The sequence below is a fragment of the Mustelus asterias genome, unplaced genomic scaffold (genome assembly GCF_964213995.1).
Source record: "Mustelus asterias unplaced genomic scaffold, sMusAst1.hap1.1 HAP1_SCAFFOLD_3502, whole genome shotgun sequence".
NCBI lineage: Eukaryota > Metazoa > Chordata > Chondrichthyes > Carcharhiniformes > Triakidae > Mustelus > Mustelus asterias.
This window is the reverse complement of record NW_027593447.1, coordinates 1992-29746: the sequence shown is the minus strand read 5'-3', so window position 1 is coordinate 29746 and position 27755 is coordinate 1992. Positions and strand designations below refer to the sequence as shown.

Genomic DNA, 27755 nt, shown 5'->3' with positions numbered 1-27755 from the left:
CGGCAGGTTTGAAGCGGGGAGAAGAGTCTAAACGGTTAGAGGCCAGAGATCGACTTCATTCCCACAGCGGCACCAGCTGACCGGGCCCGCAACCTCGCCCAACACCTTTAACATCCAAAAATCTGAAAGCTTCTGGCCCACCGCCCCTTTTATTTGCTTTCGTTGGAGGGTAAGTGGGCGCGATGGTGGTGGGGAGGGGAAATAAATGCCGGGAGACAGAACTGCGCAAGTTCGTCAGGCTGCCGGCACTGGCGCAAGCGCTATGCGGGCATCGTGACGTGTCGAGAGTTGGCCTGCTGGCAGTCGCGCGAGTGGGATGCGACGCTGCGTGTTTGTGACGTGAAGGAGCAGCCGTCCGCCACGCGCGCTGTTTTTTTTGGGGGGGGGAGGAATCTTGACGGGAGGTCAGCCGGCAGTGACGCATGCGTGATTGGCTGCCGGCTGGCCTGGGAGGGGACCAGCCTTCCGGCGCTTGCGCACTCCGCCCGGTCGGACCGTTGAGATTCAAAGCTGTGCGGGCGCGCGGCAGGTGCCGCCCCCGGCAGGAGTTTGATTGACAGGACGGGGCCCACGCAACCCCTCCCACCCCAACGCACAGCACCTCCATCCGGGCTCTCAAGAGGGAGGCTTGACCCCTGACCCTGGCCAACTTGACCATCTTCTGGGGCCACGGTAGCCACTTGGTTTTGACTGGGGGGTTATGGAGGTGTCCTCCCTGCCTCGCTTTATCCCGCACCAAGCCGATGCGTAGACTGCAAAGTGCCTTTCCACTCATGGTGTTAGGGTGAGGGGAATGGCCAAGAGTTGGCCATTCGGCCCCTCGAGGCTGCTTTGCTATTCAATTCGGATTGTGGCCGATCTGATTGTGGACTTGGAAGGTATCAAGGCTGGCTCGCGTTGCCCCTGGAGAAGCGGGAACATTAAGCTGCGATAGAGCAATACAGCACGGTCCATGATTCCCTCCCAGTGAGTCCCAATTGCCTGTGTCTGGGCCACATCCCTCTAATCCTTTCCCACCCACGTACTTATCCAAATGCTTTTTAAATGTTGCAATTGTACCTGCTTCAACCACTTTCTCTGGCAACTCTCATATGTAAGAAGTCTCACAAGACCGGGTTAAAGTCCAACAGGTTTATCTGGTAGCACTAGCTTTCAGAGTCACAAGTTCCTTCATCAGGTGAGTGAGGACTTATGTTCAAAACAAGGCATATACAGACACAAACTCAATTTACAAGATAATGGTTGGAATGCGTGTCTTTAAATCAAGTCTTAAAGGTACAGACAATGTGAGTGGAGAGAGGGTTAAGCACAGGTTAAAGAGATGTGTATTGTCTCCAGCCAGGACAGTTAGTGAGATTCTGCAAGCCCAGGCAAGTTGTGGGGGTTACAGATAGTGTGACATGAACCCAAGATCCCGGTTGAGGCCGTCCTCATGTGTGCGGAACTTGGCTATCAGTTTCTGCTCAGCGGCTCTGCGTTGTCGTGAAGGCTGCCTTGGAGAACGCTTACCCGAAGATCAGAGGCCTGTGACTGCTGAAGTGCTCCCCAACAAGAAGGGAACACTCCTGCCTGGTGATTCTCGCGCAGTGTTCATGAACGCTCAGCAATCACCAGGCAGGAGTGATTAATGTACACGATAACGCAGAATCGCTGAGCAGAGACTGATAGCCAAGTTCCGCACACATGGGGACGGCCTCAACCGGGATCTTGGGTTCATGTCACGCTATCCGTAACCCCCAGAAACTTCTTACTGTGCTTACCCCAGTCCAACGCCATCTCCACATCATAACTCGCATATGCACAACCCTCTGCGTGAAGAAGTTGTCCCTCAGGTTCCTCCTCAATCTTTGCCTTCTCATCTTAAACCTATGCCCTCTAGTTTTCAATTCCTGGGGGAAAGACTGTGAGTATTCACCCTATCTTTCCCCCCCCCTCATGGGGTAGCACAGTGGTTAGCACTGCTGCCTCACAGCGCCAGGGACCCAGGTTCGATTCCCGGCTTGGGTCACTGTGTGGAGTTTGCACGTTCTCCCCGTATCTGCGTGGGTTTCCTCCGGGTGCTCCGGTTTCCTCCCGCATTCTGAAAGATGTGCTGGTTAGGTGCATTGACCCAAACAGGCGCCAGAGTGTGGCGACGAGGGGAATTTCACAGTAACTTCATTGCAGTGTTAATGTAAGCCTGACTTGTGACTAATAAACTTTACAGGATTTTATAACTTCAATAAGGTTACCCCTCATTCTCCTACGTTGCAAGGAATAAAGTCCTGGCCAACCGCTCCCTATAACTCCTGCCCAGTGGGCCTGGCAACGTCCTTCTTTGCACTCTTTCCAGTTTATCAATGTCTGTCTCATAATAATATGCAGTACTCCAAGTGCGATCTCATGGACAACATGTACAACTGTAACATAATGTCCCAACTCCTGTCCTCAGTACCCTGACTGATGAAGGCCAGTGTGCGAAACTCCTTTCACAAGAGATCCCGTACCACTCAGACGATGAGTTTGATTTATTATTGTCACATATATTAGGCTACAGAGAAAAGGTTTGTTTCTTGTGCGCTATACGGACAAAGCATACGGTTCATAGAGTACATGGGGGAGAAGGAGAGGGTGCAGAATGTAATGTTGCAGACACAGCTAGGGTGTAGAGAAAGTTCAGCTTAATGTATCTGAGGAAGGGTCATCTAGACTAGAAACATTGGCTCTGTTCTCTTCGTAAGAAGTTTAACAACACCAGGTTAAAGTCCAACAGGTTTATTTGGTAGCAAAAGCCACACAAGCTTTCGAGGCTCTGAGCCCCTTCTTCAGGTGAGTGGGAATTCTGTTCACAAACAGAACTTATAAGACACAGACTCAATTTACATGAATAATGGTTGGAATGCGAATACTTACAACTAATCCAGTCTTTAAGAAACAAAACAATGGGAGTGGAGAGAGCATCAAGACAGGCTAAAAAGATGTGTATTGTCTCCAGACAAGACAGCCAGTGAAACTCTGCAGGTCCACGCAACTGTGGGAGTTACAAATAGTGTGACATAAATTCTGATTCTAGGATCGCATGATAAAGACTCAGGAGGAAAAAAGCAGAAATATTTATGTGAAATAGTGTGACATAAACCCAATATCCCGGTTGAGGCCGTCCTTGTGTGTGCGGAACCTGGCTATCAGTTTCTGCTCCGCGACTCTGCGCTGTCGTGTGTCGCGAAGGCCGCCTTGGAGAACGCTTACCTGTTCTCTTATCTGTTCTCTTCCCCACAGAAGCTTACCTGTTCTCTTATCTGTTCTCTTCCCCACAGAAGCTGGCAGACCTGCTGAGATTTTCCAGCAGTTTCTGTTTTTGTAATATATGGTAGGTCCATTCAAAAGTTAGTTTATTTATTAGTCACAAGTAAACTTACATTAACACTGCAATGAAGTTTTATTAATGACTTGGAGGAGGGGGCTGAAGGGTGGATCAGTAAATTTGCTGATGACACCAAGATTGGTGGAGTAGTGGATGAGGTGGAGGGCTGTTGTAGGCTGCAAAGAGACATAGATAGGATGCAAAGCTGGGCTGAAAAATGGCAAATGGAGTTTAACCCTGACAAATGCGAGGTGATTCATTTTGGTAGGACAAATTGAAATGTGGATTACAGGGTCAAAGGTAGGGTTCTGAAGAATGTGGAGGAACAGAGAGATCTTGGGGTTCATATCCACAGATCTCTAAAGGTTGCCACTCAAGTGGATAGAGCTGTGAAGAAGGCCTATAGTGTGTTAGCTTTTATTAACAGGGGGTTGGAGTTTAAGAGCCATGGGGTTATGCTGCAACTGTACAGGACCTTGGTGAGACCACATTTGGAATATTGTGTGCAGTTCTGGTCACCTCACTATAAGAAGGATGTGGAAGCGCTGGAAAGAGTGCAAAGGAGATTTATCAGGATGCTGCCTGGTTTGGAGGGTAGGTCTTATGAGGAAAGGTTGAGGGAGCTAGGGCTGTTCTCTCTGGAGCGGAGGAGGTTGAGGGGAGACTTAATAGAGGTTTATAAAATAATGAAGGGGATAGATAGAGTGAACGTTCAAAGACTATTTCCTCGGGTGGATGGAGCTATTACAAGGGGGCATAACTATAGGGTTCATGGTGGGAGATATAGGAAGGATATCAGAGGTAGGTTCTATTCGCAGAGAGTGGTTGGGGTGTGGAATGGACTGCCTGCAGTGATAGTGGAGTCAGACACTTTAGGAACATTTAAGCGGTTATTAGATAGGCACATGGAGCACACCAGGATGATAGGGAGTGGGATAGCTTGATCTTGGTTTCAGATAAAGCTCGGCACAACATCGTGGGCCGAAGGGCCTGTTCTGTGCTGTACTGTTCTAAGTTACAATGAAAATCCCCTAGTCACTACACTCCGGAGCCTGTTCGGGTACACTAAGGGAGAATTCGGCACGGCCAATGCACCTAATGAGCAAGTCTTTCGGACTGTGGGAGGATACCGGAGCACCCGGAGGAAACCCACACAGACACAGGGAGTGCGTGCACGCAGACAGTGTCCCAAGCCTGGAATTAAACCCGGGTCCCTGGCGCTGTGCGGCAGCAGTGCTAACAGCTCTGCCACCATGCCCAAGGCTCTGATGGTAGCGAGGAAGAAGCTGTTCTTGAGTCGGTTGGTACGTGACCTCAGACTTTTGAATCTTTTTCCAGACGGAAGAGAGAATGTCCGGGGTGCGTGAGGTCCTTGATTATGCTGGCTGCTTTTCCCCGAGGCAGCGGGATGAGTAGACTGAGTCAATGGATGGGAGATTGGTTTGTGTGATGGGACTGGGCTACGCTCACAGCCCTTTGTAGCTTCTTGCGGTCTTGGTCAGAGCAGGATCACTAAGATTGTGGCCAATTCGATTGTAAACTCAAAGCCCCCATGCTCCCGCCTACCCCGCTCCACATAACCTCACCTCCCTTGGTGATCAGGAATCCATCCAACTCCTCCTTTAACACAAGATATAGGAGAAGAATTAGGCCATTTGGCCCATCGATTCTGCTTCGCATTTCAATGGTGGCTGTTCGTTATGTTCCTCAACCCCATTCTTCCACCTTTTAGCCGTAACCTTTTGTCCTCTTAATCAGAAAAAAAAACATTTCAAGGCTCCTTCTGCACTGGTCTCGGAGTGGAACTTCAAGGTGGTGGTGTTCCCAAGTACTGCCCTTGTCCTTCTAGATGGTAGAGGTGGTGGGTTTGGAAGGTGCTGTTGAAGGTGCCTTGGCGAGTCGCTGCGGTGCATCTTGTAGATGGTTCACACGGCTGCCACTGTGCGTCAGTGGTGGAGGGAGTGAATGTTTATGGTTAGTTTGTTGGTCGGGCGGGGGGGGGTGCTTTGTCCTGGAGGGTGTCAAGCTTCTCTAGTGTTGTCGGGAGCCGTATCCATCCAGGCGAGTGGAGAGAATCCCATCACACTCCGGACTTGTGTTCTTGTAGATGGTGGGACAGGCTTTGGGGAGGTGGGAGTCAGGAGGGGAGTTACTCTCCGCAGGATTCCCAGCCTCTGACCTGCTCGGGGGGGTACAGTTGATAGTGGGGGAGGGGATTCAGCGATGGTAATACCAGAGAATGTCAAGGCGGGGGGGGGAGATGGTTAGATTCTCTCTAACTGGCTGGGTCCCAGTTCAGTTTCTGCTCAATGCTAACCCCCCCAGGATGTTGACAATGCGGGGAGGGGGATACAGCGATAGTAACGCCATTGAATGTCAAGGGGGGGAGAAACCCTACAGTGCAGAAGGAGGCCATTCAGCCCATCGAACCTGCACCAACCACAATCCCACCCTATCGCCATAACCCCATGTATTTACCCTGCTAGATTCTCCCACCCCTTCCCGACACTAAGGGGCAATTCAGCATGGCCAATCAACCGAGTTAAATGGTTAGATTCTCTCTGTCTCTCGTTGGAGATGGTCATTACCCGGCACTTGTGCGAGCCCGTATGTTACATCCTTGTTGGAGTTGGGCGTTAGCTTTGTGGGGTTGACGTACCAGGGCACTCGGACCCCTCTGAACACAATCGTCTCCCAATCTCTCTCCGTGGTTTAAAAAGCAAACGGTTGTACAGTACCTTTTTATTTTCTGACCAAACTGAATAGCGTGAAGTCTCGTCCCGTCAAATTCTTCTCGTCCCGTCAAATTCTACCCGTCCCCTTCTTCCCCCAACCTTGTGCTTCTCCACACTCTCTCGGCACTTCCATAGAACCATAGAAAATTACAGCTCAGAAACAGGCCTTTTGGCCGCCCTTGTCTGTGCCGAACCATTTTATGCCTAGTCCCACTGACCTGCACTTGGACCATATCCCTCCACACCCCTCTCATCCATCAACCCGATAGAACCTTACTGCCTATTTTCTTGTGAAGCTTGTTGTAAAGCAGAGGTTGAAACACATCCCCCCCCTTCCCTCAACCACCCCGAGAACTAACAAATAAAACCGATTCTAATGGAATGCTGTTCCAAGAAATATAATTCCCACTCGTTTCTTTTTTTTAAAAAAAATTTGAATTTGGTCACTCTACATTACAATCGGGTTTTGTGTCTTCTGGAATATTCTGATGGTTTTGACAGCCTGGGACCAATCCTATTGAAGGAGATATTGATATGTCATCGCGGACATAAAAGAAGGGGGCAGTGGGACAAAGAGGGGGAGTAACTGCCGCCTGCCAGAGCTAATAGCTCTCAATTCAAAGATCATAAGGCCATAAGACATAGGAGCAGAATGAGGCCACTCGGCCCATCGAGTCTGCTCCGCCATTCAATCATGGCTGATATTTTTCTCATCCCCATTCTCCTGCCTTTTCCCCATAACCCCTGATCCCCTCATTAATCAAGAACCTATCTATCTCTGTCTTATAGACACTCGATGACCTGGCTTCTGCGGCCAAGAGTTCCACAGATTCACCACTCTCTGGCTGAAGAAATTCCTCATCCGTCTCTGTTTTAAAGGATCGTCCCGTTAGCCTGAGGTTGTGCCCTCTGGTTCTAGTTTTTCCTACTAGTGGAAACATCCTCTCCACGTCCACTCTATCCAGGCCTCGCAGTATCCTGTCAGTTTCAATAAGATCCCCCCCCCCTCATCCTTCTAAACTCCAACGAGTACAGACCCAGAGTCCTCAACCGTTCCTCATACAACAAGCTCTTCATTCCAGGGAATCATTCTTGTGAACCTCTTCCGGACCCTTTCCAAGATGTGGAGATGCCGGCTTGGACTGGGGTGGGCACAGTAAGAAGTCTCTCAACCCCAGGTTGAAATCCAACAAGTTTATTTGGTAGCACAAGCTTTCACTCACCTGAAGAAGGAGCGACACTCTGAAAGCTTGTGCTACCAAATAAGCCTGTTGGACTTTAACCTGGTGTGTGAAACTTCTTACTGCCCTTTCCAAGGCCAGCACATCCAAAGGGGGGGAGAGAGAGAATCGCTGGCACTCATAGCTTCATAGAACCATAGAAAAAAGCTCAGAAACAGGCCTTTTGGCCCTTCTTGTCTGTGCCGAACCATTTTATGCCTAGTCCCACTGACCTGCACTTGGACCATATCCCTCCACACCCCTCTCATCCATGAACCCGTCCAAGTTTTTCTTAAATGTTAAAAGTGACCCCGCATTTACCACTTTATCCGGCAGCTCATTCCACACTCCCACCACTCTCTGCGTGAAGAAGCCCCCCCTAATATTCCCTTTAAACTTTTCTCCTTTCACCCTTAACCCATGCCCTCTGGTTTTTTTCTCCCCTAGCCTCAGCGGAAAAAGCCTGCTTGCATTCACTCTATACCCATCAAAATCTTATACACCCATCAAAATCTTATTCATCTATAACTTCAAGAAATTACCATCCAGATAGCAAAGGTACCAAAGAAGGCCCAGAATATTCCAGAAGACACAAAACCTGGTTGTAATTTAGAGAGTGACTAAATTCTGTTTCTGTTAATGAGTGCGCCTTGTCTTTATTTGAACAGCACACCATTAGAATCTTGTCTTATTCAGAAATAGAAGGGATTTATTTGGTTTGTTAATAGTTTCGTTAATTTGTTTACACACAGTTAGATGAATAAATTGTGACATGTTGATTTTAGTGAGTCGAGGGGTTATTTTGATTTAACCACTCGGAGTTGGGGAAGAGCAGGTCACACCACTTTGTGCATACTTTTTACAGATTATAAGGCAAGGTGTTCCTCTTTGGGGGTTTTGGTGCTCATTCTCAGAGGCGGGGGAGATCCAGCTCTGCCACCATACAGAAATGCACTGCCTGGGGAGCTAGTGGAGGCCCCTCAATCTTTTTTTAAAATTATTTGGATGAGCACTTGAAACACCAGAACATTCAAGGAAATGGGGAGAGGGCTGGGAAATGGGATTAGGACAACTTCAGTGGTAGATATTGCCGGTGCAGACTCGATGGGCCGAAGGGTCTTTTCTGCACGATATGACTCTTTAACGAAGGGGAAATCTGCCGTTCGTACCCAGTCTGGTCTACGTGTGACTCCAGAACCCACACAGCAATGTGGGTGACTCTGTCCCTCTGAAATGTGTTACGGTACTGGACCAGAACCCCAGATTACATTCGCACGCCAGAGTCAACCCCTAACAATGTTTCTATTTTGGCATGAATGTGAGGATGGGTGCTTTACTCCTGGAATAATTCTACTGACAAATTCGGGATCTTTTACAGTAAGACAAAGTTTATTCAATAACAGCTTAAATATAACTCCTATAAATGAAGCAGCTTAACTATTAATAGTTAAACATATTTAAAAATATGAATCCCAGGGGCGCCAATATTCTGGCAGGAAGGTTGGCTAAGGCTATTGGGGAGAATTTAAACTAGAAAGGTTGGGGGGAGGGGATCGAGACGAGGTGACTGGGAGCAAGGAAGTTAGCTCGCAAACAGAGAAGGATTATAGACAGTGCAAGAGGGCGGATGGACAGGGAATAGAGAAGGGGAGAGCTCAGACCAAAGGATTGAGATGTGTTTACTTTAATGCCAGGAGTATAGTGAATAAAGGGGATGAGCTCTGAGAGTGGATCGATGCGTGATGTGGTGGCCATTACGGAGACTTGGATGTCTCGGGGACAGGACTGGATACTCCAGGTACCGGGATTCAGGTGTTTTCGGAAGGACAGGGAGGGAGGCAAGAGAGGGGGTGCAGTGGCACTGCTGATCAGGGATAGTGTCACAGCTGTAGAGAAGGTGTGTGCTGAGGAGGGATTGTCTACAGAGTCTCTGTGGGTGGAAGTTCGGAATGGGAAGGGGTCGATCACTTTGCTGGGAGTTTTCTATAGGCTGCCCAATGGTAACAGGGAGGTGGAGGAGCAGATAGGGAAACAGATGCTGGAGAGATGCAGTAATAGCAGAGTTGTTGTGATGGGAGACTTTAATTTCCCAAACATAGATTGGAATATCCCGAGGGTAAGGGGATTGGATGGGGAGGAGTTCGTTAGGTGTGTTCAGGAGGGTTTCCTGACACAGCATGTGGACAAGTCTACAAGAGGAGAGGCTGTACTTGATCTGATACTGACCAATGAACCTGGACAAGTGTCAGATCTCAGTGGGAGAGCATCTTGGGGATAGCGATCATAACTCTATCTCCTTTATGCTTGCATTGGAAAAAGAGTTCTCCTGTAGAGTTCTACAGGACAATGTTCCGAGCAGACCGGGAGGAGTTGGTAGGTTAAAGGAACTGTGGTGCACGAACGCTGTGCGGGACCTAGTCGAGAAGAAAAGGAAGGCGTACAAAAGGCTCAGAGAGCTTGGCGAAGATAGGGATCTAGATGAGTATACGTCTTGTAGGAAGGAACTAAAGAAGGAAATTAGGAGAGCCAGAAGGGGTCACGAGAAGGCCTTGGCAGGTAGGATTAAGGAAAACCCTAAGGCGTTCTATAAATATGTGAAGGGTAAAAGGATGAGACGTGAAGGAATAGGGACTATAAAAGGTGAAGGCGGGAATGTCTGTGAGGGAAGGTGCTTAATGAGTATTTTGCCTCGGTTTTCACAGAGGAGAAGGACCTGGGTGGATGTACTGCGGGCGTGCGGTGGACTGAAAAGATTGAGTATGTGGACTTTAAGAAAGAGGTTGTGCTGGAATCTTTGAATGGCATCAAGATAGATAAGTCGCCGGGTCCGGATGGGATGTACCCCAGGTTACTGTGGGAGGCGAGGGAAGAGATTGCAGAGCCTCTGGCGATGATCTTTGCGTTGTCGATGGAGACGGGAGAGGTGCTGGAGGATTGCGGATGTGGTTCCTATTTTCAAGAAGGGGAATAGGGATGGCCCAGGAAATTACCGACCGGTGAGTCTAACCTCAGTGGTTGGTAAGCTGATGGAGAAGATCCTGAGGGACAGGATTTATGAGCATTTAGAGAGGTTTAGTATGCTCAAGAATACTCAGCATGGCTTTGTCAAGGGCAGATCGTGCCTTACGAGCCTGGTGGAGTTCTTCGAAAATGTGACTAAACACATTGACGAAGGGAAGGCGGTAGATGTGGTTTATATGGATTTTAGCAAGGCGTTCGATAAGGTCTCCCGTGCAAGGCTTCCAGAAAAAGTGAGAGGGCATGGGATCCAAGGGGCTGTTGCCCTGTGGATCCAGGACTGTCTTGCCCAAATGAGGCAGAGAGTGGGTATAGATGGGTCTTTTTCTAAATGGAGGTCGGTCACCAGTGGTGTGCCCCAGGGATCTGTTCTGGGACCATTGCTGTTTGTCATTTTCATAAATGACCTGGATGAGGAAGTGGAGGGATGGTTAGGTAAGTTTGCCGACGACACGATGGTTGGTGGGGTTGTGGATAGTCTGGAGGGATGTCAGAAGTTACAGAGGGACATAGATAGGATGCAAGACTGGGCGGAGAAGTGGCAGATGGACTTCAGCCCAGATAAATGCGTAGTGGTCCATTTTGGCAGGTCGAATGGGATGAAGGAGTACAATATAAAGGGAAAGACTCTTAGTACTGTAGAGGATCAGAAGGACCTTGGAGCCCGGGTCCATAGGACTCTAAAATCGGCCCCGCAGGTGGAGGAGGTGGTTAAGAAGGCGTATGGTGTGCTGGCCTTTATCAATCGAGGGACTGAGTTTAGGAGTCTGGGGATAATGGTGCAGCTATATAAGACCCTCGTCAGACCCCACTTGGAGTACTGTGCTCAGTTCTGGTCGCCTCATTACAGGAAGGATGTGGAAAAGATTGAAAGGGTGCAGAGGAGATTTACAAGGATGTTGCCTGGATTGAGTGGCATGCCTTATGAGGATAGGCTGAGGGAGCTCGGTCTTTTCTCCTTGGAGAGACGTAGGATGAGAGGAGACCTAATAGAGGTGTACAAGATGTTGAGAGGTATAGATCGGGTGGACTCTCAGAGGCTTTTTCCCAGGGTGGAAATGTCTGCTACGAGAGGACACAGGTTTAAGGTGCTGGGGGTGTAGGTACAGGGGAAATGTTAGGGGGAAGTTTTTCACACAGAGGGTGGTGGGCGAGTGGAATCGGCTGCCGTCAGTGGTGATGGAGGCAAACTCAATAGGGTCTTTTAAGAGACTCCTGGATGAGTACATGGAGCTTAATAGGATGGAGGGTTATAGGTAGGCCTAGAAGGTAGGGATATGTTCGGCACAACTTGTGGGGCTGAAGGGCCTGTTTTGTGCTGTAGTTTTCTATGTTTCTAAAAATGGAAAGGAAACCACTTCAATTTCAAACTTATCACTATTTCAGTTCCAAATAAGCAACGTTCTTCTTACAGACTCAAACGCCACTTTAAATACAGTTAGCAACCATAAATATACTTGCCACAATGAGTGTAGACAGCCTTGAAGCCCATTTGCCCGATCCTTCCCCCTCCTGTCAATGGGATTTTTCTCTGCTTCATGTTCAGGAATTCCTCTCCATGTTTTCCCAGGTCCGTCACTCGGGAGAGTGGAAGGAGAGCAGATGATGGGGACCACTGGGAGCACCTGCGTGGAGACCCCGGTGAGGGTCGCATACAACAAACACCTGACCAGCGCCCTGGATCCCCGCTCACCCAGCACTGGGATCCTGCGGACCCCCATTGAGGTATGTCAATTCTCTCCATCCCCCACAACCCCCTGAGGGGAAGGCCTGTTCAGACCCTCTCTCTCTCTCTCTCGCCTGTTACACAGGAGGAGGCCATTCAGACCCTCTCTCTTTCTCTCTAGCCTGTTAAACAGGAGGAGGCCGATTCAGACCCTCTCTCTTTCTCTCGAGCCTGTAACACAGGCAGAGGCCATTCAGCACCTCTCTCGAGCCAGTTTCACAGGTGGAGGCCCATTCGACCCCTCCTCTCTCTCTCTCTCGCCTGTTACACAGGAACAGGAGGAGGCCCATTCAGCCCCTCTCTCTCTCGCTCTCTCTCTCTCTCTCTCGAGCCTGTTACATAGGAACAGGAGGAGGCCCATTCAGCCCCTCTCTCTCTCTCTCTCTCTCTCTCTCTCTCTCTCTCGAGCCTGTTACATAGGAACAGGAGGAGGCCCATTCAGCCCCTCTCTTTCTCTCGAGCCTGTTACATAGGAACAGGAGGAGGCCCATTCAGCCCCTCTCTCTCTCTCTCTCTCTCTCGAGCCTGTTACACAGGAACAGGAGGAGGCCCATTCAGCCCCTCTCTCTCTCTCTCTCTCGAGCCTGTTACACAGGAACAGGAGGAGGCCCATTCAGCCCCTCTCTCTCTCTCGAGCCTGATGCATCGGAACAGGAGGAGGCCCATTCAGCCCCTCTCTCTCTCTCTTTCGAGCCTGTTACATAGGAACACGAGGGGGCCATTCAGCCCCTCTCTCTCTCTCGAGCCTGTTACATAGGAACACGAGGGGGCCATTCAGCCCCTCTCTCTCTCTCTCTCTCTCTCTCTCGAGCCTGTTACATAGGAACAGGAGGAGGCCCATTCAGCCCCTCTCTCTCTCTCTCTCGAGCCTGTTACACAGGAACAGGAGGCCCATTCAGCCCCTCTCTCTCTCTCTTTCGAGCCTGATACATAGGAACAAGAGGAGGCCATTCAGCCCCTCTCTCTCTCTCTCTCGAGCCTGTTACACAGGAACAGGAGGAGGCCCATTCAGCCCCTCTCTCTCTCTCTCGAGCCTGTTACACAGGAACAGGAGGCCCATTCAGCCCCTCTCTCTCTCGAGCCTGTTACACAGGAACAGGAGGCCCATTCAGCCCCTCTCTCTCGAGCCTGTTACACAGGAACAGGAGGAGGCCATTCAGCCCCTCTCTCTCTCTCTCGAGCCTGTTACACAGGAACAGGAGGCCCATTCAGCCCCTCTCTCTCTCTCTCTCTCGAGCCTGTTACACAGGAACAAGAGGAGGCCATTCAGCCCCTCTCTCTCTCTCTCGAGCCTGTTACACAGGAACAGGAGGAGGCCCATTCAGCCCCCTCGCTCCCTCTCTTTTTCTCCCTCCTCTCCCCTCTCCTGCGGTTTAACCAATGTTGATGCTCTAACTTGCTCTGTGTCTCCCTGTCTGACCCCCACCACCCCCCAGGTCCTGTCCAGTCCCGGCGCTGCGGCCTCCGAAGAGGAACTGGAAGAGGAGGAGGCGGAAGTGGAGGACATCTCGGGCCCTGTCGACCCCCGTTCGCCCACTCCTGGAGTAACCCGCACTCCCCTCAAGCTCACCATGGCCGGTGTGTCTAACATCCGTTTGGGAAGGTGGGGTGGGGGGGCAGCGAGGGCACCAGTCGGGGAAGGAAGGAGGAGAGATGGGGATGGAGTGTCTGGGACCTACCCCCTACTCACGGTGTCAAAACCCTCGGACATCCCCAGGCTGTTGCTTGACTAGTCTGTAGGGCAACTCTCCCAATTTAGTATTAAATCCCCGGACGTTACTATGCTAAACTCAATGCCCCTTCATCGGCTGAAGCATTGAGTTTAAAAATTGACACGTCATGTTGACGCTTTATAGAACCTTAGTTAGACCGCACTTGGAATATAGTGTTCAATTCTGGTCGCCACACTACCAGAAGGATGTGGAGGCTTTGTAGAGGGTACAGAAAAGATTTACCAGGATGTTGCCTGGTATGGAGGGGATTAGCTCTGAGGAGAGGTTGGAGAAACTTGGTTTGTTCTCACTGGAGCGACGGAGGTTGAGGGGAGACCTGATAGAAGTCTACAAGATTATGAGAGGCATGGACAGAGTGGATAGTCAGAAGCTTTTTCCCAGGGTGGAAGAGTCCATTACTAGAGGCACAGGTTTAAGGTGCGAGGGGCAAGGTTTAAAGGAGATGTATGAGGCAGATTTTTTACACAGAGGGTGGTGGGTGCCTGGAACCCGCTGGGGAGGGAGTGGAAGCGGATACGATAGTGAGTTTTAAGGGGCGTCTTGACAAAACATGAATAGGATGGGAATGGAGGGATATGGTCCCTGGAAGGGTAGGGGGTTTTAGTTCAGTCGGGCAGCCTGGTGGGTGCAGGCTTGGAGGGGCCGAAGGGCCTGTTCCTGTGCTGTAATTTTCTTTGTTGAAGACTCGACAGGACGGGGTTGGTAATTGCCCTCTCTGGTGTCCGGGTTGATGCCTCGTGGGCCTGTCCCTTTTCACACTCTGTTCACATCAGTTTAATAAGACTGAGTGGGTCGGCAGGTTTACAAAATAATGAGGGGCCCAGATCAGCGAGATAGTCAATATCTTTTCCCAAAGGTAGGGGAGTCTAAAACTAGAGGGCATAGGTTTAAGGTGAGAGGGGAGAGATACAGAAGGGTCCAGAGGGGCAATTTATCACAGAGGGTGGTGGGTGTCTGGAACAAGCTGCCAGAGGTAGTAGTAGAGGCGGGTACAGTTTTGTCTTTTAAAAAGCATTTAGATAGTTACATGGGTACAGAGGGATATGGGCCAAATGTGGGCAATTGGGACTAGCTTAGGGGTTTAAAAAAGGGGTGGTATGGACAAGTTGGGCCGAAGGGCCTGTTTCCATGCTGTAAACCTCTGACTAACTGATTCTGCAGCTGATCCCAGCAGTGATGGTAGGCCCAGTCTGTGAGATTATTCACCCTCCCTCACCCAGGGGTCAGTGGACAGGGATCGGGAGCAGGAATGGGGCTGATTCACCCCCCTCCCTAACCCAGGGGTCACTGGACAGGGATCGGGAGCAGGAATGGGGCTGATTCACCCCCTCCCTAACCCAGGGGTCACTGGACAGGGATCGGGAGCAGGAATGGGGCTGATTCACCCCCTCCCTGACCCAGGGGTCACTGGACAGGGATCGGGAGCAGGAATGGGGCTGATTCACCCCCTCTCCCGAACCCAGGGGTCACTGGACAGGGACCGGGAGCAGGAATGGGGCTGATTCACCCCCTCTCCCTAACCCAGGGGTCACTGGACAGGGACCGGGAGCAGGAATGGGGCTGATTCACCCCCTCTCCCTAACCCAGGATTCACTGGACAGGGATCGGGAGCAGGAATGGGGCTGATTCACCCTCTCCCTAACCCAGGGGTCACTGGACAGGGATCGGGAGCAGGAATGGGGCTGATTCACCCCCTGGGAGTTTTGCTAGAGTGTTTCGGCAGGATTTAAACTAGTGTGGCAGGGGGGTGGGGAACAAAACAGGAGGTCAGTAAATACTGAGGCTGGGGTCGAGCTGGGGGCCAGGGCTAGGCTAGCTAAGAAGAGGAGCACTCTGGAGGAGGAGGACCTGACTGGGCCTGGAGGTCTGGAATGCATCTGCTTCAATGCGAGGAGTGTAACGGGTAAAACAGACGAACTTAGGGCCTTAATGCTTGTGCGGAATTTGGATGTGGTTGCGGTGACGGAAACTTAGTTAAAAGAAGGACAGGACTGGCAGCTGAATATTCCGGGATATAAGTGTTTTAGGCGAGACAGAGGAGGGGCTAAAAAAGGTGGGGGAGTAGCGATATTAGTTAAGGAGCATATTACCGCGGTGCAGAGGGTAGACAACTTAGAGGGGTCATGTACTGAGTCGCTGTGGGTGGAACTCAGAAACAGGAAGGGTGCAGTCACTATGCTGGGGGTGTACTACAGACCACCCAACAGCCCACGGGAAGTGGAGGAAAGGATATGTCAGGAGATTCTGGATAGGTGCAGAAAACATAGGGTTGTTGTAGTGGGGGACTTTAATTTCCCTGGCACAGACTGGAAAGTGCTGAGAGCTGGGGGACCGGACGGGGAGGAATTTGTAAAATGCGTACTGGAAGGTTCTTTGGAACAGTATGTAGATAGCCCGACTAGAGAGGGGGCTATACTGGACCTAGTTCTGGGAAATGAGCCCGGTCAGGTCGTCAAAGTTTCAGTAGGGGAACATGTGGCAAATAGTGACCACAACTCTGTTAACTTTAGGATAGTAATGGACAAGGATGAGTGCTGTCCTACGGGCAGGGTGCTAAATTGGGGGAAGGCTGACTATAGCCGGATTAGGCAGGAATTGGTGGATGTTGATTGGGAGAGGATGTTCGAGGGTAAGTCCGCGTCTGGCATGTGGGAGTCTTTTAAGGAACTATTGATAAGGCTGCAGGATAGGCATGTGCCTGTAAAAAGGAAAGATAGGAAAGGTAGGATTCGAGAGCCGTGGATAACCAGGGAAATTGAGGATCTGATTAAAATGAAAAGGGAGGCGTACGTTAAGTCCAGGCAACTGAAAACAGATGGAGCTCTGGAGGAATACAGAGAGAGTAGGAAAGATCTCAAACGGGGAGTTAGAAGGGCAAAAAGAGGTCACGAGATGTTCTTGGCAGGCAGGATTAAGGAGAATCCTAAGGCATTCTATTCATACGTTAGGAACAAAAGAGTTGTCAGGGAGAAAATCGGACCTCTCGGACAAAGGAGGGGAATTATGCTTAGAACCCAAGGGAATAGGGGAGATCCGAAATGAATACTTTGCATCGGTATTCACGAAGGAGAGGGGCATGTTAACCGGGGGTGTCTCGGAGGGAGGTGTTGACCCGTTAGAGAAAATCTCCATTACGAGAGAGGAAGTGTTAGGTTTTTTAGGGAACATTAAAACTGACAAAGCCCCAGGGCCTGATGGCATCTATCCTCGACTGCTCAGGGAGACGAGAGGTGAAATTGCTGGGCCTCTGACGGAAATCTTTGTCGCTTCTTTGGACACGGGTGAGGTCCCTGAGGATTGGAGGATAGCGAATGTAGTCCCATTGTTTAAGAAGGGTAGCAGGGATAACCCAGGAAATTATAGGCCGGTGAGCTTGACGTCCGTGGTAGGGAAGTTGTTGGAGAGGATTCTTAGAGACAGGATGTATGTGCATTTAGAACGGAACAATCTCATTAGTGACAGACAGCATGGTTTTGTAAGAGGGAGGTCGTGCCTTACAAATTTGGTGGAGTTTTTTGAGGAAGTGACAAAAACGGTTGATGAAGGAAGGGCCGTGGATGTCGTCTATATGGATTTCAGTAAGGCATTTGACAAAGTCCCACATGGCAGGTTGGTTCAGAAGGTTAAGGCTCATGGGATACAAGGAGAAGTGGCTAGATGGGTGGAGAACTGGCTTGGCCATAGGAGACAGAGGGTAGCGGTCGAAGGGTCTTTTTCCGGCTGGAGGTCTGTGACCAGTGGTGTTCCGCAGGGCTCTGTACTAGGACCTCTGCTATTTGTGATATATATAAATGATTTGGAAGAAGGTGTAACTGGTGTAATCAGCAAGTTTGCGGATGACACGAAGATGGCTGGAATTGCGGATAGCGAAGAGCATTGTCGGGCAATACAGCAGGATATAGATAGGCTGGAAAATTGGGCGGAGAGGTGGCAGGTGGAGTTTAATCCGGATAAATGCGAAGTGATGCATTTTGGAAGAAATAATGTAGGGAGGAGTTATACAATAAATGGCAGAGTCATCAGGAGTATAGAAACACAGAGGGACCTAGGTGTGCAAGTCCACAAATCCTTGAAGGTGGCAACACAGGTGGAGAAGGTGGTGAAGAAGGCATATGGTATGCTTGCCTTTATAGGATGGGGTATAGAGTATAAAAGCTGGAGTCTGATGATGCAGCTGTATAGAACGCTGGTTAGGCCACATTTGGAGTACTGCGTCCAGTTCTGGTCACCGCACTACCAGAAGGACGTGGAGGCATTGGAGAGAGTGCAGAGAAGGTTTACCAGGATGTTGCCTGGTATGGAGGGTCTTAGCTATGAGGAGAGATTGGGTAAACTGGGGTTGTTCTCCTTGGAAAGACGGAGAATGAGGGGAGATCTTATAGAGGTGTACAAGATTATGAAGGGTATAGATAGGGTGAACAGTGGGAAGCTTTTTCCCAGGTCGGAGGTGACGATCACGAGGGGTCACGGGCTCAAGCTGAGAGGGACGAAGTATAACTCAGATATCAGAGGGACGTTTTTTACACAGAGGGTGGTGGGGGCCTGGAATGCGCTGCCAAGTAGGGTGGTGGAGGCAGGCACGCTGACATCGTTTAAGACTTACCTGGATAGTCACATGAGCAGCCTGGGAATGGAGGGATACAAACGATTGGTCTAGTTGGACCAAGGAGCGGCACAGGCTTGGAGGGCCGAAGGGCCTGTTTCCTGTGCTGTACTGTTCTTTGTTCTTTGTTCTCCCTAACCCAGGGGTCACTGGACAGGGATCGGGAGCAGGGTGCTCGGAGGGGGAGGGGGGGCTCAGTGTATCTTTTACCCCTCGGAGTGTCAGTTAGATCCGGATTGGGAATGAAACCTGGCGTTTCCCTGCTCTGTCCGCCTCGCCTTGAGCTCTGCTTTTCGTTTCTCGTCTCCCAGGCAAACTGAACAAGCTGATGATGCAGCTGAGTGGAGTGTTCATCAGTGAGGAACCAGAGCTGGAGCTGCCGGCGGACCCAGTCTCGGAGAGCAGCGAGGGGGAGGAGGAGGAGGAGCCAGCCGCGGCCTCGGAGGACCCCGTGGATGAGCTGCTGGACTGCGAAGAGGAGCTGGGAGGAGCCGGCCAGCGTCCCTCGGGGCCTGGGCTGGGCCAGGAGGGCCCGTGGCTCCAGGCCAAGGGGCTGGCTGCCACCACCGGGCCTGAGGGGCCTCCGCAGCCTGGCCCTGCCCAGCCCCGCTGCCTCGACACCGGCGGAGGTCAGTGCGCCGCCGGGACCGCGTTTAGAATTCATTGATTCATGTCGCACGTACCCACATACCCCCTTTGCTGGCACGCTTTGGGTGGCGCAGTGGGTTAGCGCTGCTGCCTCACAGCGCCCAGGGACCCGGGTTCGATTCCCGGCCTCGGGTCACTGTCTGTGCAGAGTCTGCACGTTCTCCCCGTGTCTGCGTGGGTTTCCTCCCACACTCCAAAGATGTGAGAGTTTTGGTGCATTGGCCGTGACAAATTGTCCCTTCGTGCGCAAAGGTAGTGCGGGGGATGGGGGAGCGGGGCGGGGATCCTGGGACGAGCGTGGGATGATGGCCTGACAGCTACAAGCCACTGATCCTCTCTCTCTGTCTGTCTGTTTGTCTGTCTCTTTCTCTCTCTTTCTCTCTCCCCCTCTCTCCCCTCCACCCTCTCTCCCCTGTGTGTCTCTCTCCCTCCACCCTCTCTCTCCCCGTGTCTCTCTCCCTCCACCCCCTCTCTCTCCCCGTGTCTCTCTCCCTCCACCCCCTCTCTCCCCTGTGTCTCTCTCCCCCACCCCCCCTCTCCCCTGTGTCTCTCCCCTCCACCCCCTCTCTCTCCCCTGTGTCTCTCTCCCCTCCACCCCCCCTCTCTCCCCTGACTCTCTCCCCTCCACCCCCTCTCTCTCCCCTGTGTCTCTCTCCCCTCCACCCTCTCTCCTCTCCCCTGTGTCTCTCCCTCCACCCCCTCTCTCTCTCCCCTGTGTCTCTCCCCTCCACCCCCTCTCTCTCCCCTCCACCCCCTCTCTCTGCTCTGTGTCTCTCTCCCCTCCACCCTCTCTCTCCCCTGTGTCTCTCCCCTCCACCCCCTCTCTCTCCCCTGTGTCTCTCCCTCCACCCCCTCTCTCTCTCCCCTGTGTCTCTCTCCCTCCACCCCCTCTCTCCCGTGTCTCTCCCCTCCACCCCCTCTCTCTCCCCTGTGTCTCTCTCCCTCCACCCCCTCTCTCTCCCCTGTGTCTCTCTCCCCCACCTTCTCTTCTCTCCTGTCCAGACTCGCAGGCTGTGAAGCGAAAACAGCTGAGGCCAGTGAGCAAGGCCCTCTTGGTATCGGGGAATGGACGCTCACCTCTCCAACTACTCCGGGACGATAACTCACCCACCTCCATCCTGGCACGCAGACAGGTAGGCAACAGACCAACCCCTGACCCCTGGGTTAGGGAGGGGGTGAATCGGCCCCATTCCTGTTCCCAATCCCTGTCCTGTGAATCCTGGGTTAGGGAGAGGGGGTGAATCAGCCCCATTCCTGCTCCCGATCCCTGTCCACTGACCCCTGGGTTAGGGAGAGGGGGTGAATCAGCCCCATTCCTGCTCCTGATCCCTGTCCAGTGACCCCCTGGGTTAGGGAGAGGGGGTGAATCAGCCCCATTCCTGCTCCCGATCCCTGTCCAGTGACCCCTGGGTTAGGGAGGGGGTGAATCAGCCCCATTCCTGCTCCCGATCCCTGTCCAGTGACCCCGGGTTAGGGAGGGGGTGAATCAGCTCCATTCCTGCTCCTGATCCCTGTCCAGTGACCCCTGGGTTAGGGAGGGGGGTGAATCAGCCCCATTCCTGCTCCCGATCCCTGTCCAGTGACCCCTGGGTTAGGGAGGGGGTGAATCAGCCCCATTCCTGCTCCTGATCCCTGTCCAGTGACCCCTGGGTTAGGGAGGGGTTGAATCAGCCCCATTCCTGCTCCCGATCCCTGTCCGGTGAATCCTGGGTTAGGGAGGGGGTGAATCAGCTCCATTCCTGCTCCTGATCCCTGTTTGATGATATGAACATGGTTAAACCTGCAGAAAGGGCACGCAATTGATATATTACATTTGATAAAAGTGACCCACAGCGATGTGATTGACTGCTGTTAGCTGAAGTTCTATGAAGTGGCTCTGGGATATGCTAAGTTGTCTGAATGTTGAAATAATAGTATAGAAGGGTCATCGAGCACCTACCTTTTCCCCCAGGAATGACAGTTTCCCTCCCTGCTCTTTCGGCCCTAGAAAGCTCTCCTTACACCTGACAACTCGCATTGGATCTGGGGGAGCTGTTTCATCGTAATGTCGTCACACTCACGGAATTGTGTCCCAGCCACCGCCATCACCGTCCCTCAGTTTGCCCTGTCACACCGGCAGGACTGGGCCCAGCAGAGGTGGCGGGCAGCACAGCGATATACAGGCGGCAGGGAGTTGCCCTGGAAGTCCCCAGGCGGCTCAGTGGTGCCTCAGTGCCAGGGTCCCGGGTTTGATTCCCGGTTCATAGAAGAAGCCCTACAGTACAGAAAGAGGCCATTCGGCCCATCGAGTCTGCACCGACCACAATCCCACCCAGGCCCTACCCCCATATCCCCACATATTTTACCCGCTAACCCCTCTAATCTACGCATCCCAGGACACTAAGGGCAATTTTAGCATGGTCAATCAACCTAACCCGCACATCTTTGGCTCGGGTCAGTGTCTGTGTGGAGTTTGCACATTCTCCCCGTGTCTGTACGGGTTTCCTCCGGGTGCTCGGGTTTCTTCCTACTGTCCTAAAGATGTGCAGGTTAGGTGGATTGGCCATGCTAAATTGACCCTAGTGTCAGGGGGATTAGCAGGGTAAATATGTGGGGTTACGGGAATAGGGCCTGGGAGGGATTGTGGTCAGTGCAGACTGGTACTACTCCATGTTGAACACTTGGCGGAAGCACTGAGGGTGGCGAGGGTGCTGAATGCTCTCTGGGTGGGGGGGATTTCAATGCTCATCAGCAAGAGACTTGTTGGCGCTACTATTGACTGAGTGGGCCAAATTCCAAAGGACATTGCATCCCTCCCCCTCTCCCGCCGCACAGTCCTTGTGGAGACCAAGTCCTGTCTTCACATTTGAGGATGTCCTCCATCGTGTTGTGTGGCATTCCCACCGTGCTAACTGAGAGACTTCGAACAGATCGAGCAACTCGAGACTGGGCCTCCATGAGGCCCTGTTTCCGCATTCAGTCGGAACAGGCTCGAGATGAATCAGAGTTGCGAAGGAGCCTGGGCGAAATGGCTTTGCCCAGAGAGTGGGTTGTAATGTTCCTTCGACAGCCTGGGGAACAGGCAGATTATTTAACAAAACAGACATCAAAATAACTGATGGGAGGAGAGGGAACGCTGGGCTTCCTATCTTGATTAAACCTGGAGTTAAAATGTGACTAAACACATTGACGAAGGGAAAGCGGTAGATGTGGTTTATATGGATTTTAGCAAGGCGTTCGATAAGGTCCCCCATGCAAGGCTTCAAGAAAAAGTGAGAGGGCATGGGATCCAAAGGGCTGCTGCCTGGTGGATCCAGAACTGGCTTGCCCAAAGGAGGCAGAGAGTGGGTATAGATGGGTCTTTTTCTAATTGGAGGTCGGTCACCAGTGGTGTGCCCCAGGGATCTGTTCTGGGACTCTTGCTGTTTGTCATTTTCACAAATGACCTGGATGAGGAAGCGGAGGGATGGGTTGGTAAGTTTGCCGACGGCACTTCTGACATCCCTCCAGACTATCCACAACCTGGGGTTGTGGATAGTCTGGAGGGATGTCAGAAGTCACAGAGGGACATAGATAGGATGCAAGACTGGGCGGAGAAGTGGCAGATGGACTTCAACCCAGATAAATGCGTAGTGGTCCATTTTGACAGGTCAAATGGGACGAAGGAGTACAATATAAAGGGAAAGACTCTTAGTACTGTAGAGGATCAGAAGGACCTTGGGGTCCGGGTCCATAGGACTCTAAAATCGGCCCCGCAGGTGGAGGAGGTGGTTAAGAAGGCGTATGGTGTGCTGGCCTTTATCAATTGAGGGATTGAGTTTAGGAGTCGGGAGATAATGATGCAGCTTTATAAGACCCTCGTCAGACCCCACTTGGAGTACTGTGCTCAGTTCTGGTCGCCTCATTACAGGAAGGATGTGGAAAAGATTGAAAGGGTGCAGAGGAGATTTACAAGGATGTTGCCTGGATTGAGTGGCATGCCTTATGAGGATAGGCTGAGGGAGCTCGGTCTTTTCTCCTTGGAGAGACGAAGGATGAGAGGAGACCTAATAGAGGTATATAAGATGTTGTGAGGCATAGATCGGGTGGACTCTCAGAGGCTTTTCCCAGGGTGGAAATGTCTGCTACGAGAGGACACAGGTTTAAGGTGCTGGGGGGTAGGTACAGGGGAAATGTTAGGGGGAAGTTTTTCACACAGAGGGTGGTGGGCGAGTGGAATCGGCTGCCGTCAGTGGTGGTGGAGGCAAACTCAATAGGGTCTTTTAAGAGACTCCTGGATGAGTACATGGGACTTAATAGGATGGAGGGTTATAGGTAGATCTAGAATGTAGGGATGTGTTCGGCACAACTTGTGGGGCCAAAGGGCCTGTTTTGCGCTGTAGTTTTTCTAAGTTTCTTAACATGAGCAGATTTGTGAGCTCACCTCAAGAAGGAGACGTCAGTCTCGGAGGGAGTAAGATTTGCCCGACTGATGCCCTGGGGTTGGGAATGACCTTTCGATGAGGACCGGCACGGTGGGTTAGCACCACTGCCTCACAGCGCCAGGGACCCGGGTTCAATTCCAGCCTCGGATCACTGTGTGTGCGGAGTCTGCACGTTCTCCCCGTGTCTGCGTGGGTTTCCTCCGGGTGCTCCGGTTTCCTCCCACACTCCAAAGATGTGCAGGTTAGGGGAATTGGCCGTGCTAAATTGCCCCTTAGTCTCAGGGGGATTAGAACGATAAATATGTCGTGGTTACGGGGGATAGGACCCGAGTGGGATCGTGGTTGGTGCAGACTCGATGGGTCGAATGGCCTCCTCCTGCGCTGTTGGGATTCCCTGCGCGAGGGTCTTTCCCTCTGGTGTTGGATCGAATCTGTCGGGGTGTGAAGGGGGAGGTTGATAGAGAGGTGTGGTGTGGCGGGGGAGATTTGAGAACCTGGTTTGGGGGAGGACGGGGAGAGCGAGAGGTTTGGCAGTGCTTAAAACTTAGGAGTGAAATTGGGTGATACTCTAGGGCCACTCCAAGTGTGGAAATCTCAGCCTTCCCCGAAGGGAATCAGTTAATAGTCAGCCTGAGATTGCTTGCTTGCTTCCTGTTAACTGAATGTTAACACATGGGATCCGGGGAGATACTAAATTGGCTTGCTGGTAGGACACAGTGAGAGTTTTAACAACACCAGGTTAAAGTCCAACAGATTTATTTGGTAGCAAATGCCACTAGCTTTCGGAGCGCTGCTCCTTCGTCAGGTGGAGTGGATATCTCGCCGGCATCTCCACATCATTGCTGGTAGGAGTCGGAGGGTGGTGGTAGAGGGTTGTTTTACAGACTGGAGGCCTGTGAGCAGTGGCCTGCAGCAGAGATCAGTGCTGGGTCCACAGTGTTGGACCGCATTTCTATCACATAATCCCTACAGTGCAGAGGAAGGCCATTCGGCCCATCGAGCCTGCACCGCCAACCATCCCAGCCAGGCCCTATCCCCGTAACCCCACGTATTTACCCTCGTTGGTCCCCCTGAGCATTGTGAGCAGTTTTAAGCCCCGTATCTAAGGAAGGATGTGCTGGACCTTGGAGAGGGTCCAGGGGAGGGTCACAAGAATGATCCCTGGAATGAAGAGCTTGTCGTATGAGGAACGGTTGAGGACTCTGGGTCTGTACTCATTGGAGTTTAAAAGGACGAGGGGGGAATATTATTGAAACTTACAGGATACTGCGAGGCCTGGATAGAGTGGACGTGGAGAGGATGTTTCCACTAGTAGGAAAAACTAGAACCAGAGGGAACACAACCTCAGGCTGAAGGGACGATCCTTTAAAACAGAGATGAGGAGGAATTTCTTCAGCCAGAGAGTGGCGAATCTGTGGAACTCTTTGCCGCAGAAGGCTGTGGAGGCCGGGTCATTGAGTGTCTTTAAGACTGAGATAGATAGGTTCTTGATTAATAAGGGGATCAGGGGTTATGGGGAAAAGGCAGGAGAATGGGGATGAGAAAAATATCAGCCATGATTGAATGACAGAGCAGACTCGATGGGCCGAGGGGCCTAATTCTGCTCCTATGTCTTATGGTCTGACACTAGGGGGCAATTTAGCACAGCCAATCCACCCAACCCCCACATCTTTGGAGTGTGGGAGGAAACCAGAGCACCCAGGGGAAACCCACGCAGACATGGGGAGAATGTGCAGACTCCCCGCAGAACAGACGGTGACCCCAAGGTCGGAATTGAACCCCAATTCCTGATGCTGTGAGGCAGCAGTGCTAACCCCGATTTAAACGTTGTTCGTAGGTTTGTGGATGACACCAGAATTGGTGGTGTAGGGGACAGTGAAGAAGGTTATCTAAGATTACAATGGGATCTTGATCAGCTTGATCCAAAGATGTGCGGGTTAGGTTGATTGGCCAGGTTAAAGATTGCCCCTGAGATACGTAGGTTAGCGGGATTAGCGGGTAAATATGTGGGGGTAGGGCCTGGGTGGGATTGTGGTCGGTGCAGACTCGATGGGCCGAATGGCCTCCTTCTGCACTGTAGGGTTTCTATGATTTTCTATTCTATGAGCTAGGCCAGTGGGCTGAGGAGTGGCAGATGCAGTTTAATTCAGATAAATGTGAGGTGTTGCATTTTGGTAAGACAAACCAGGGCAGGACTAACACAGTTAATGGTAGGTAGGAGCTTTGTCGAGCAGAGAGACTGAGAAGTACATAGTTCCTCAAAAGTGGCATCCTAGGTAGACAGAGTGATGAAGGCACACTTGCCTTCATCCGTCAGAGCACTGAGTATGGGAGTTGGGACGTTATGTTACAACTGTACAACAGTAAGAAGTCTCACAACACCAGGTTAAAGTCCAACAGGTTTATTTGGTAGCCACTTGTTACCTGTTAAATAAACCTGTTGGACTTTAACCTGGTGTTGTGAGTCTTACTGTGCCCACCCCAGTCCAACGCCGGCAACTCCACATCACAACTGCACAAGACATTGGTGAGGTCACATGTGGAGTACAGCGTGCAATTCTGGTCACCCTGCTATGGGAAGGATGTCTTTAAACTGGGAAAGGGAGAAAAAAAGACTTGCAAGGGTGTTACGGGGCCAGGAGGGTTTGAATTATAAGGAGAGGTTGGACAGGCTGCAACTTTTTCCTCTGGAGCCTCGGAGGATGAGGGGGCGACCTTATCGAGGTTTCTAAAATCATGAGGGGCATAGATGAGGTGAGTAGCCTTTTTCCCAGGGTAGGGTGTCCAAAACTAGAGGGTGTAGGTGAGGGGCAACCTTTTCACACACAGGGTTGTGCGGGTATGGACTGAGCTGCCAGAGGAGGTGGTGGAGGCGGGTACAATTCCAACATTTAAAAGACCTTTGGACAGGTACGTGGAGAGGGAAAGGTTGAGAGGTTCAGCTTGGGGTGGCACAGTGGTTGGCACTCATAGCCCCCAGGGACCCAGGTTCAATTCTGGCCTCGAGTCTTGCACATTCTCCCCGTGTCTGCGTGGGCTTCCTCACCGTTCAAAGATGTGTGGGATAGGTGGATTGGCAAATTGCCCCTTGTGTCAGGGGGATTAGCAGGGTATATGGGGATAGGGCCTGGGTGGGATTGTGGTCGGTGCAGCCTCGATGGGCCGAATGGCCTCCTCCTGCACTATCGGGGTTCTACAAAACCTGGTGAGCATGGAGGAGTTGGGCCGAAGGGCCCGTTTCCACGCTGAATGTCTCTCCGACTCTAACAGGGTTTCACTGTGAAGGGGGCGCAGGTTGGCGTCCGTGAATAAACAGGACAGGCTCGAGGTGCTGAATGGACTGGTCCTGTTCCCGTGTTCTGGCAGTGGGGATTTTGTGTTGTAAGGAACCCGCCCAGCTGAATGATCCCGGACTGAGAACCTTCCCTCCTTCGGCAGGTTCACAAAGCTCTGACGGAGAGGCTGTGCGAGCCCGAGCCCCGGAAGGTGCTGAAGGTGGCCAGGAGCCGCCCCTTCTGCCAGGACAAGGAGAACAGCTACCACCTACTGAGGGGCGAGGTGATGCTGTGCCCCCCCTGACGGAGCGTGGGGCCCCCACCACGAAGGCCGCGGCGGTGGCCGGAAGCCGAGACTGACCTCCTGCTGCCCCCTCCGAGATCAGAATCCGCCATCACCCGCTCCCCTGGAACCCTAATCTCTCCGTCGCCACCCCAGTCTCGGAGAGCTTACATGACACTAAGTCCCACACGGTCTCTGCACTGCCATCCGGGCACCCGACCCGACCCTCCTCACCCTCCCTTCAATGCATCAGTGAGGGTCCAGGCTACTCTCGCGCCCCTCTTTCTCCTCTTCCCGCACCCCCCGTCGCAGGGCTGGGGTCCTGTTTCCCCTACTGCTTTTTCTTACCCCCCTCCCCCGCTCATTTTACCCCCCCGTCCCGGAACAGCCACTGGCCCTACTTACTCGAGCTTATTTTTAAACTCTCCTTGTTAATATGGGAGCCTCTCGTTGACTGCCTCTGAATAAATATGGGAGACGGTCGAAAATGGGAAATGCAAACACTGCCTTGCTAACCCTGTCTTGTCTCTCTCTCTCTCTCTCTCTCGCTTTCTGTCTCTCTCTCTCTTTCTCTTGTTGCTCTCTCTCTCTCTGTCTGTTTCTCTGTCTGTCTCTCTCTCTCTGTGTGTCTGTCTCTCTCTCTCTGTATGTCTGTGTCTCTCTCTCTCTGTCTGTCTGTCTGTCTGTCTCTCTCTCTCTGTCTCTGGTTTTAGTTGCGGGTTCTGAGATTATGTACTGTAGAATTTGTGAATAAAGTTGCTGTGTTAC

At 51.8% G+C, this 27755-nt stretch overlaps 1 protein-coding gene across 3 annotated transcripts; it reads left to right on the top strand.

The window, feature by feature from the left end:
• Positions 1-27755, top strand: cdca3 (cell division cycle associated 3). 3 transcript variants are annotated; one of them, XM_078208322.1, is made up of 6 exons: positions 1-169; positions 11887-12041; positions 13479-13620; positions 18690-19007; positions 20029-20159; positions 26868-27755. In XM_078208322.1, exons 2-6 carry the CDS (start codon positions 11919-11921, stop codon positions 27006-27008), a joined length of 855 nt encoding a protein of 284 aa, XP_078064448.1. In that variant the 5' UTR covers positions 1-169; positions 11887-11918; the 3' UTR covers positions 27009-27755. The 3 variants fall into 3 exon arrangements, with proteins under 3 accessions (XP_078064448.1, XP_078064450.1, XP_078064449.1); XM_078208324.1 differs by lacking the exon at positions 1-169 and adding an exon at positions 585-672; XM_078208323.1 differs by lacking the exon at positions 1-169 and adding an exon at positions 1153-1177.

Excerpts from the sequence above, each read along its gene's own strand:
- cdca3 (XM_078208322.1), top strand. The coding sequence starts at position 11,919 with ATGATGGGGACCACTGGGAGCACCTGCGTGGAGACCCCGGTGAGGGTC. Across the intron at positions 12,042-13,478 it reads TCCTGCGGACCCCCATTGAG|GTCCTGTCCAGTCCCGGCGC; the intron begins GTATGTCAATTC and ends ACCACCCCCCAG. Across the intron at positions 20,160-26,867 it reads CCATCCTGGCACGCAGACAG|GTTCACAAAGCTCTGACGGA; the intron begins GTAGGCAACAGA and ends CTCCTTCGGCAG.